General features: G+C 46.4%; 1 protein-coding gene across 2 annotated transcripts in view; it reads right to left on the reverse strand.

Annotated features, from left to right (window-relative positions):
* Window positions 1-6692: 6692 nt before the first annotated feature.
* The window catches only part of slc30a4 (solute carrier family 30 member 4), a 30421-nt gene continuing 24969 nt past the window's right edge, over window positions 6693-12144 (reverse strand). For both annotated transcript variants that reach the window (XM_073032770.1, XM_073032771.1), the window contains exon 8: window positions 6693-9024. In XM_073032770.1, the coding sequence (XP_072888871.1) occupies window positions 8870-9024 (155 nt within the window). In that variant the 3' untranslated portion in view covers window positions 6693-8869. The remainder of the gene's footprint in view (window positions 9025-12144) is intronic.

Raw genomic sequence — 12144 nt, forward strand, 5'->3', positions numbered from 1 at the left:
AAAAGAGGATGCTGTCCAAGTTGCATGCCATCTTGGACAATGACTCCCATCCACTCCATAATGTACTGGTTAGGCACAGGAGTACATTCAGCCAGAGACTCATTCCACCAAGATGTAACACTGAGCGTCATAGGAAGTCATTCCTACCTGTGGCCATCAAACTTTACAACTCCTCCCTAGGAGTGTCAGACTCCCTGAGCCAATAGGCTGGTCCTGGACTTATTTCCACTTGGCAGGATTTTTATTTTTATTTAATTATTTATGGTTTTATATTGCTATATTTCTTCACTATTCTTGGTGCGGCTGTAACGAAACCCAATTTCCCTCGGGATCAATAAAGTATGTCTGTTTGTCTGCCTGTCTATGAGATCCCCCCTCATTCTCTTGACCTCCAGGGAATACAGCCCAAGAGCTGCCAGATGTTCCTCATACGGTAAACCTTTCATTCCTGGAATAATTCTTGTGAATCTTCTCTGAACCCTCTCCAATGTCAGTATATCCTTTCTAAAATAAGGAGCCCCAAACTGCACACAATACTCCAAGTGTGGTCTCACAAGTGCCTTATAGAGCCTCAACATCACATCCCTGCTCTTATATTCTATACCTCTAGAAATGAATGCCAACATTGTATTCACCTTCTTCACAACTGACTCAACCTGGAGGTTAACCTTTAGGGTATCTTGCACTAGGACTCCCAAGTCCCTTTGCATCTTTGCATTTGAATTCTCTTCCCATCTAAAGAACAGTCTGCCCGTTTATTTTTTCCACCAAAGTGCATTGACCCTACACTTTCCAACGTTATATTTCATTTGCCACTTCTTTGCCCACTCCCCTAAACTATCTAAGTCTCTCCATAGGCTCTCTGCTTCCTCAACACTACCCGCTCCTCCACCTATCTTTGTATTATCAGCAAATTTAGCCACAAATCCATTAATCCCATAGTCCAAATCATTCACATATATCATAAACAACAGTGGTCCCAAATCTGACCCCTATGGAACTCCACTGGTAACCGGCAGCCAGCCAGAATAGGATCTCTTTATTCCCACTCTCTGTTCTCTGCCGATCAGCCAATGCTCCACCCATGCTAGTAACTTCCCTGTAATTCCATGAGCTCTTACCTTGCTAAGCAGCCTCATGTGTGGCAACTTGTCAAAGGCTTTCTGAAAATCCAAGTACACCACATCTACTGCATCTCCTTTGTCTACCCTGCTTGTAATTTCCTCAAAAAAAAAATTGCATTAGGTTAGTAAGGGAGGATTGTCCTTTCAGGAAACTATGCTGGCTTTGGCCTATCTTGTCATGTGGTCACCCTTTATTCTTCTGAATTCTAGTGAATACATGCCCAGAGTCATCAAGCACTCTTCATATGACGTCATTCAATCCTGGAATCTTTTTTGTGAACCTCCTCTGGACCATCTTCAATGTGAGCACATCCTTTCAAAGATAAGTGGCCTACAGCTACTCTCAATACTCCAAGTGGAGCCGCACCAGTGTCTTATAAAGCTTCAACATTACATCCTTGCTTTTATATTCTAGTGCTCTTGAAATACATACTGTAGATACTTTATTGATCCCAAAGGAAACTGCTGTGTCACAGTAACATTACAAGTGCAGATATGCAAATAATATAAGAGAAGTAAGAAAAAAATATTTAAAAACAAGTTAACACGAACAGTCTAACAGGAGAGGGAGGATCATCACTCCCCTGGCTATAGTTTGACTCATTATAGAGCCTAATGGCCGAGGGCAAGAATAACTTCAGAGCAGCACAGTTGTCTCAGTCCATTACTAAGTGCTCCTCTGTTCAGCCAAGGTGGCATGCAGAGGGTGAGAAACGTTGTCCAGAATTGACAGGATTTTCCATAGTTCTTTGTTCTACCACAGCCTCCAGTGTGCCCAGTTTGACTCCTATAACAGAACCAGTCTTTCTAATCAGTTTATTGAGACTGTTGATGCCATTGTCCCAGCACACCACCACATAGAAGATTGTACCAGTGATAACAGACTGGTAGAACATGGGGAGGAGAGGCCTGCATACTCCAAAGGACCTCAGACTCCTCAGGAAGTAGAGGCGACTCTGGCCCTTCTTGTACACAGCCTCTTTGTTGGTGCTCCAATCAAGTCTGTCATCCAGGTGCACCCCCAGGTATTTGTAGGACCTCACCACATCCACATCATCACCATCAATAGTAACAGGGAGCAGTGCAGGTTTAGTCTTCCTAAAGTTCATCACCATCTCCTTTGTCTTCCTGATGTTGAGCTGAAGATGATTCAGCTTGCACCATTTGACAGTCCTCCACCAGGGCTCTGCATTCATCCTCCCATCCTCCCTTTATAGTCGTCTATATAGAGTCGTCTCTACTCAGCAGTTAGATGACAGCATCGTCAACTCCAATGTGTTCTTGGTAGGTAAAATGCAGTGGATCGAGGATAGATCGGACCAGGGGTTGGAGGTGAACCAGGACTAGCCTCTCTACAGTCTTCATGGTGTGTGAGGTCAGAGCCACTGGACGGTAGTCATTCAAGACTTTTGCTCGGCCCTTCTTGGGCACTGGGACCACACATGATGTTTTCCAGAGTCAGGACCCTTTCCACTCTGAGACTCAGTTTGCACTGGAGGACTCCACACGGCACACTCCTTCAGGACCTTCTAACGATGAATGCTGACATCACATTTGCCTTCCTCACCACAGATTCAACCTGCAAATTAACCTTCAGGGAATCATGGAATCCTTCACAAGGACTCCCAGTCCCTTTGCACCTCCGTTTTTTGTATTTTCTCTCCATTTTAGAAAATAGTCAACCCTTTCATTTCCTCTACCAAAGTGCATGACCATACACTTCCTGACACTGTATTCCATCTGCCATTTCTTTGCTCATTCTCCTAATCTGTCTTTCCGTAGACTCTCTACTTCCTCAAAAATACTTGCCCCTCCACCTATTTTCATATTGTCTATAAATTTTGCAACAAAGCCATCAATTCCATCATCCAAATCATTGACATAAAATGTAAAAAGAATCGGTCCCAACGCAGACCTCAATGGAACACCACTCGTCTCCAGCTGCCAGCCAGAAAAAGCCCCCTTTATTCCCACACTTTGACTCCTATCGGCCACTGCCTTATCCATGCAAGAATCTTTCCTGTAATACCATAGACTTGTTAAGCAGCCTCATGTGTGGCACCTTGTCAAAGGCCTTCTGAAAATCCAAGAATACAACATCCACCGATTCTCCTTTGTCTATCCTGCTTGCTATTTCTTCAAAGAATTCCAACTGATTAGTCAGGCAATGTTTTCCCTTGAGGAAACCATGCTGACTTTGGCCTATTTTATCATGTGCCTCCAAGTACCCTGACACCTTATCCCTGTGCTGATTTGATGTTCTGTTGCACAAACAACAAATAAATCTGATTATTAATTGCTTTCTCTCCCTGTTCAGAACAATCCTGGAATGTGAACTCTCCACAGATACTACCTGACTTGCTGTGTTTTTGTTTTTATTTCAGATTTTCTGAAGACAGGTTTTCAGGGAACAATCACAAGCACAGGGACAGCCTTCTGCCCACAACATGTAGGGAGATGGAATGGGGGCAGGGGGGAGATACAGGGTTCGACACTTGGGCCAATTAAGTGTGACAGTGGGGAAGTGTGTATGGAACCGAAGGAAATAGCAGAGGAACTTAATGAATACTTTGCTTCAGTGTTCATTACGAAAAAGGATTTTGGCAATTGTAGGGAAGACTTACAGTGGACTGAAAAGCTTCAGCATACAGTATAGACATTAAGAAAGAGGATGTGCTGGAGCTTTTAGAAAGCATCAAGTTGGATAAGTCTCCGGGACCAAACAAGATGTACCCCAGGCTACTGTGGGAGGCAAGGGAGGAGATTGCTGAGTCTCTGGCAATGATCTTTGCATCATCAATGGGGACAGGAGAGGTTCCGGAGGATTGGAGGGTTGCAGATGTTGTTTCCTTTTTCAAGAAAGGGAGTGGAGATAGCCCAGGAAATTACAGACCAGTGAGTCTTACTTCAGTGGTTGGTAAGCTGATGGAGAAGATCCTGAGAGGCAGGATTTACGAACATTTGGAGAGGTATAATATGATTAGAAATAGTCAGTATGGCTTTGTCAAAAGCAGGTTGTACCTTATGAGCCTGATTGAATTTTTTGAGGATGGTAGAGCAGTAGATGTAGTGTATATGGATTTCAGCAAGGCATTTGATAATGTACCCCATGCAAGACTTATTGAGAAAGTAAGGAGGCATGGGATCCAAAGGGACCTTGCTTTGTGGATCCAGAATTGGTTTGCCCACAGAAGGCAAAGAGTAGTTGTAGACAGGTCATATTCTACATGGAGGCCCTTATTCTTCATGATTTTTATAAATGACCTGGATGAGGAAATGGAGGGATGGGTTAGTAAATTTGCTGATGACATAGAAGTTGGGAGTGTTGTGGATAGTGTAGAGGGCTGTCAGAGGTTACAGTGGGACATCAATAGGATGCAAAACTGGGCTTAAGAAGTGGCAGATGGAGTTCAACCCAGATAAGTGTGAGGTGGTTCATTTTGGTAGGTGAAATATGATGGCAGAATATAGTATTAATGGTAAGACTCTTGCAGTGTGGAGGATCAGAGGGATCTTGGGGTCCGAGTCCATAGGACACTCAAAGTAGCTGCACAGGTTGACTCTATGGTTAAGAAGGCATACAGTGCATTGGCCTTCATCAACTGTGGGACTGAGTTTAAGAGCCAAGAGGTAATGTTGCAGCTATATAGGGCCCTGGTCAGACCGCACTTGGAGTACTTTGCTCAGTTCTGGTCACCTCACTACAGGAAGGATGTAGAAGCCATAGAAAGGGTGCAGAGGAGCTTTCCAAGGATGTTGCCTGGATTGGGGAGCCCGCCTTGTGAGAATAGGTTGAACGAACTCGGCCTTTTCTCCTTGGAGTGACGGAGGATGAGAGGTGACCTGATAGAGATGTATAAGATGATGAGAGGCATTGATCATGTGGATAATCAGAGGCTTTTTCCCAGGGCTGAAAGGACTAAATGAGCAGGCAGTTTTAAGGTGCTTGGAAATAGGTCTCGCTCTGGCTATCCATCCCATAGGATGATGATGGTTCCTTTCAGTCAGTTACTGGGGTTTGATATGTGTGTCCTGGAGTGGCTGTACAGGCCGATCCTTGATAGGCAATGCTTGGCAGGTGAGCCCTGGAGGGGCAGCAGGGGCAGAAGCTCTGTGGTGGCGCTTCCTGTGCCTTTCCTCTGTTACCTCTATGAGCTTGTTCTCAGCAGCGACCACATCTTTTCTGATGGCATCCCTCCACTGTGAGCGATCTTGAGCCAGATCCTCCCATGTTGATGGGGCAATGTCAGCTTTCCTGAGGCTCCTGTGCAGACAATCCTTGTACTGTAGTTGCTGGCCTCCTCGTTTTCGGGTACCACTGGACAGCTGGCCATACAAGATGTCCTTGGGCAGTCTTCCTTCGGGCATTCTGACACGTCCTGCCCAGCGCAGTTGGGCTGACATCCCCAAGGTTGAAACTGCTGGCATTCCAGCTCGAGAGAGGACCTTGGGACTGGAGACCTTGTCTCACCAGGCGATCTTCATCAGAGAATGTAGGTGACGCTGCTGCAGTTGGTCAAGCTGCCGTAAGTGTCTCTGATATGGGCACCACGTCTCACATCCGTATAGCAAGGCTGATATGACAACGGCCCTGCATAACTTGCACAGAGGCCAACCTGATGTTCTGTGACCAAACTCGATCTTTCAGCTGACCAAAGGCAAAGCAGGCTTTTCTGGTTCTTGACTCAATCTCTACATCCAGAGAAGCTGAGGATGTTATTATGCTGCCCAGGTAGCAAAACTTGTTGACAGCATTGAGAGTCATCAATGAGGGCAGTTGGTTCTTCGTAGCTTGAGCCAGGAGCCGGTTGGTACAAAACTTCCATCTTTTTCAGGCTGATTGTCAGTCCGAAGCTTTTGGCTGCACTGACAAAGCGACTGGTGATCTCCTGTAAGTCTTCGAGAGAGTGGGCAACCAGCAAACTGTAGCTCATGTGCCACCATGTCCCTGACTTTTGTTTCTGCTCTCAGTCTTGCGAGGTTGAGGATCCACCATCAACCCTTGTTTGTAGGAAGACCCCTGACTTCAGGTCTGATGTGGCATCCTGAAGAACAGCAGTGAAGAATAGTCCAAACAGAGTAGGAGCCAAAACACAACCCTGTTTTACGCCGTTGCTGATGGGAAAAGGGTCTGACAACTCACCACACGTTTTAAGGTGCTTGGAAGTAGGTACAGAGGAGATGTCAGGGGTTAGTTGTGTTTTTTATTTTTTATTTATTTATTTTTTACACAGAGAGTGGTGAGTGCATAGAATGGGCTAGCAGTGACAGTGGTGGAGGCGGATACGATAGGGTCTTTTAAGAGACTCCTGGACAGGTATATGGAGCTTAGAAAAATAGAGGGCTATGGTTAACCCTAGGTAATTTCTAAGGTAAGGACATGCTTGGCAAGGCATTGTGGCTGAAGGGCCTGCATCCTGCTGTAGTCTTCTATGTTTCTAACCCCAGAGACTGTAAGGTAACATTATTTCCACAATATAGACACGTACACCACTGGATAAAATCAAAAAGGATCATCTTCAGTGGCCAAAGCAGGTTAAGTAGAACAAAGAAAATGGGACCATCTACTGCAAGACCAGATAATATTTTATTGTCTTAAGGGGCATAATTCAATTTCTTTAGTATTCAACTTAAAGAAAATCCCATTTTGAGTAACTGAAACGTCAGTGTTGTAAAATTCATCACAGATGAACCGAAAAGAATTTAAAAGCACTTGGAGTGCGGGGAAAATATGAAGTTAGAAACCAAGGAGATGAAAGCACTTGACACTGTGGGTGGAAGGCTGAAGCCAAAGGCAGATGATACATAATTGAAAAGGGTATTCAATACCGAGGATGATTTTATTGTTACAACATTAATATTCAATCAAGGTACATACGAGATATCCATGTGACATGTTAGCTGCTAAATCGACGAAAGAAAGGAAGAGGATGGTAAATAATTGAAGTGGGGAACTTGTAGCAATATACCTTGGACACAAGTATCCGGGGTTTGGCCATGGACTGTAGGCAGCTATCAGACATGAGCAGCCGGGGTTTGGCCGTGGGCAACTCTCGGACACGAGCAGCCGGGGTTTGGCCGTGGGCTGTGGGCAGCTCTCAGACACGAGTAGCCGGGGTTTGGCTGTGGGCAGCTCTTGGACACAAGTAGCCGGGGTTTGACCGTGGGCTGTGGGCAGCTCTCGGACATGAGGTACCTGCAGAAATATCAGGTATTACCAGTGACAAACTGCTAGTCTCTGAAGACTGGGTATCAGACAGCAACAGCCACCTTACCGAAGTAACAACAGTGACCAGCCGAAGGGGGTTAAGCGAGATTCCAGGTCACCCCTCTGAGCAGCAGAAAGGGATCACCACCAACCAAATCAAGTTACGGGGCTTAATGACACATCATGCTCATGATAGATAGTGGAATCTGGCACAAAGGCTGAACTTTATGAATGTTACTTGTCCAACAATGCACTGCTTCTGGAATTGTACACAACACTGAATAATGATGATTTGATTAACTTCGAGGAGACCAGATTAAACAGGACAACAGCATCTCCTGTAACTTCACAGCTGTGAAGAGTGATGGACATTGTCAGAAACCCTGCAGTTACATTCATATAAATTATAAAAATAGTCTTACCAGATTGTACAAATGGTCACTTGTTTGTTAGTATCTGCTCAGTAAAAACATTTTTAAATTGGCTGATTTCTCCGAGCAGATTAAAGATAATTCCTGTCGTGAATGGAGAGGCTGAGGTCACAGGCACAAGTTAAACGTTTGAGGTGTTAATCTACAGGTACTGGTAAACATTGAATACTGAAAATTCATCTTCCAAATCCCATCCCAGAGCACTGCACGTGATTCGAAGCAACACACACAAACCTGCTGAAGGGTCTCAGCCCAGAATGTCGACTGTCCTCTTTTCCATAGATGCTACTTGACCTGCTGAGTTCCTCCAGCATTTTGTGAGTTGCTTTGGATTTCCAGTGTCTACAGATTTTCTCATGTTCCTGACATGATTTGAAGTAATTTTTCCTGCTGAATCTTGGCACATCTACATTTAAATGTTGGTTTTAAAGGAACGAGCTCCTCTGGGGAATGAAGGGTCTCAATGCAAACCATCTCCTGCTCAAACAATGCTGCCGGCTGGCCAAACTGTACCTGGGGTTTAAGTCCCCACTGAGAGGTGCTGGGAGCTCAGATGCAAGGATGGCTGAAAGGGTTAATGTGGAGAGGTATGAATTTCTCCACCAGTCACTGTCCACAACTGTGGGCCAAGGCAATACCTGGCTCCACTGATCAAGTGCCCAGCCTCCAATCAGCTCCCATAGAATAGTCCAGCACAGTATTCCCTTAGAGGCCATTCTGCCCTCTAGCACTGTGCTAGGCAGTTTAGTCACCATCTTACCACAACGCTCCTAGTCCCCAGAAGCAGCAGCAGTGGTTGGCCACGGATCAGCACTGAAAACTCCGAGCTCTCTCACATGAACAGCTAAAGTTTCATGCGATGAATGAAAAGTTTGAAAGGTTAAGTGAACAAATCGACTGTTGAGCACAGGAACCTGGGAAAACAGGCAAAAGTCATGATCAGAGACTCCCTGAGGAACAGCTGCTGGGGAGGGGGTCATGGCAGTGAGAGAGGGAGGAGGCACATTGCTGGGTTGCAATAAACAGCTGGCTTTCCACAAGTGCAGTCAGGGTGACAACTGAACCTGGATCTGTACCAGAAGGCACTAACTTTAACGAGCAGCTCCCTAAAGATCCAAGGACCCACACTTGGTGCAAACACTGTCCGATGACTCCTTGTAGACCTGCAGCTGGACACTACACTGGTGTACACCGTAGGAATGCCTCAAGACATGACGAGCCTTGCACTGAACATCTTCCCACCTGGACGTTCCCTCTGGAACTGAACACATACAGCAATCAAAACCATGCAGCCAGCAGGAGGGGTACTGGAAGTAAACAGGTGAACACCAGCCAACACCGGCGGTCAGTGGTTCTAACCAGGACACGGCTCACTAGTGTCAGCGCGTGGAAACACCACTACAACTGGGTCTCAGTTCTTCCAACAAGAGAATTCGACTTCTACTTCACTTATTAGAGGTGTGTAATATAGCAGAGATAAGGAGGAATTTCTTTAGCCAGAGGGTGGTGAATCTGTGGAATTCACTGTCTCAGACGGCTGTGGAGGCCGAGTCATTGGGTATGTTTAAAACGGAGGTTGGTAGGTTCTTGATTAGTCAGGGTGTTAAAGGTTACAGGGAGAAGGTAGGAGAATGGGGTTGAGAGGGATGAAAAATCTGCCATGATGAGATGGCAGAGCAGACTCGATGGGCCAAATGGCCAAATCCAGCTCCTATAACGTATGGTCGATATGATAGGAGGACAGCCAGAGACTTTCCAAAGGGTGGGAATGGGTAGTACCAGGAGGTATAATTTTAACGTGATTAGAGGGAAGTAGAGTTGGTGTCAAAAGTAAGTTTGTTTGTTTGTTTTGAGACAGCTTATCCACTGATGTCTATTATAAACCCACAGATTCTCACAGCTACCTGGACTCCCACCCTGTAACGCCACCCCCTTCTCTTAATTCTTCTGTCTCTGCCACATCTGGTCTCGGGATGAGGCTTTTCATTCCAGAACGAAGGAGATGTCCTCCTTCCTCAAAGAAAGGGTTTTCCCTTCCTCCACCATCAACGCTGCCCTCAACTGTATCCCTTCCATTTCACATATGTCTGTTCTTACCCCATCCTCCCACCACCCTACCAGGGATAGGGTTCCTCTTGTCCTCACCTACCACCCCACCAGCCTCCATGTCCAGTACATAATTTTCCAGCAATTCTGCCATCTCCAACAGGATCCCACCACTAAACACATCTTTCCTTGCCCCCCACTGCTTTCTGCCCATCCCCATTTCCCTCTCTCAGCTCATCTCCTTGCCTGCCTATCGCCTCCCTCTGGTGCTCCTCCCCCTCTTCTTTCTCCCATGGCCTTCTGTCCTCTCCTAATAGACTCCCCCTGCTCTAGCCCTGTATCTCTGTCACCACTCAAATTCCCAGCTCTTTACTTCACCTCTCCCCCTCCCGGTTTCACCGTGTTCCTATCTCCTCTCCCCATCTTTTAAATCTGCTCCTCATCATCTTCTCTCCAGTCCTGCTGAAGGGTTTTCGCCCCAAACGTCGATTGTACTCTCTTCCACAGATGCTGCCTGGCCTGAACTCCTCCGGCATTTTGTGTGCATTGTTCGAATTTCCAGCATCTGCAGACTTTCTCTTGTTTGTGACAACATATTGTATATCAGTGATATCAAACCTGATTCTGTTCTCTGGCTGAGAAACCCACCTCCCCACATCACCTTTAAATTTCTCCCCTCTTACCTTAAACCCATGCCCTCTAGTTCCAGACTCCCCTGTGCTCTATTCTATCGATGATCTTTGTAATTTCAGAAACCTCTAACCTCTCAGCCTCTACATTCCAGAGAGAATAAAACAAGCCAGTCCAGACTCTCTGTGTAATTGCAGCCCTCCAGGAGCGTCCCGGTGAATCCCATCTGCAGCCACTCTAACACTGCCACATCCTTCATGCATGAAATTCAGAACTGTCCACGGCATTGAGCACAGATACAGTGACCACAGGGCCAGTGTCCGTGACCGCGGGAAACACAGAAAGAAGTCATCAAGGCTCCAGTCTCAGCTCACTAACTGTGGGGAGACAGGCTCACAGGGAGTACGGAGAAAATTTGCAAAGATGTTGGTGTGTCTGGACGATCTGCGTTATATGAATATTTGAAAAGGTTAGGACTGTATTATTTAGAATGTAGAAAATCAAAAGATTTGATAGAGGTTTATAAAATTATGAGGGGTATAGATTGAGTAAATGCAAGCAGGCTTTTTCCACTGACGTTGGGTGGGACTAGAAGTCATGGGTTAAGAGTGAAAGGTTAAAAGTTTAAGGGGAAAGTGAGGGGAAACTTCTTCTCTCAGAGGATCATGAGAGTGTTGAACAAGTTGCCAGTACAAGTGATTCGTGCAAGCTCAGTTCCAACATTTAAGAGAAGTTTGGATCGGTACATGGATGGGAAGGGTATGGAGGGCTCTGGTCCAGGTGTAGGTCAATGGTTCAACACAGACTAGATGGGCCAAAGGGCCGGTTTCTGTGCTGTACTTCTCTGTGACTCTATTCAGTGACAAAGCGCATGGTTAATAGTCAGTAGGGAGACGAACCGCATGGTTAAAGCCAGTAAGGAGACGAACCGCATGGTTATCAGCCAGTAGGGAGACGAGGCACATGGTTAATAGGCAGTAGGGAGACGAGGCGCATGGTTAATAGTCAGTAGGGAGACAAGGCGCATGGTTAATAGTCAGTAGGGAGACGAGGCGCATGGTTAATAGGCAGTAGGGAGACGAGGCGCATGGTTAATAGTCAGTAGGGAGACGAGGCGCATGGTTAATAGTCAGTAGGGAGATGAGGCGCATGGTTAATAGCCAGTAGGGAGACGAGGCGCATGGTTAATAGCCAGTAGGGAGACGAGGCGCATGGTTAATAGGCAGTAGGGAGACGAGGCGCATGGTTAATAGCCAGTAGGGAGACGAACCGCATGGTTAATAGCCAGTAGGGAGACGAGGTGCATGGTTAATAGGCAGTAGGGAGACGAGGCGCATGGTTATTAGCCAGTAGGGAGACGAACCGCATGGTTAAAGCCAGTAAGGAGACGAACCGCATGGTTAAAGCCAGTAGGGAGACGAGGCGCATGGTTAATAGCCAGTAGGGAGACGAGGCGCATGGTTAATAGCCAGTAGGGAGACGAGGCGCATGGTTAATAGCCAGTAGGGGGACGAGGCGCATGGTTAATAGCCAGTAGGGAGACGAGGCGCATGGTTAATAGCCAGTAGGGGGACGAGGCGCATGGTTAATAGCCAGTAGGGAGACGAGGCGCATGGTTAATAGCCAGTAGGGAGACGAGGCGCATGGTTAATAGCCAGTAGGGGGACGAGGCGCATGGTTAATAGCCAGTAGGGAGACGAGGCGC

Source organism: Hemitrygon akajei, chromosome 30, assembly GCF_048418815.1.
Source record: "Hemitrygon akajei chromosome 30, sHemAka1.3, whole genome shotgun sequence".
In the NCBI taxonomy this organism is placed as follows: Eukaryota; Metazoa; Chordata; class Chondrichthyes; order Myliobatiformes; family Dasyatidae; genus Hemitrygon; species Hemitrygon akajei.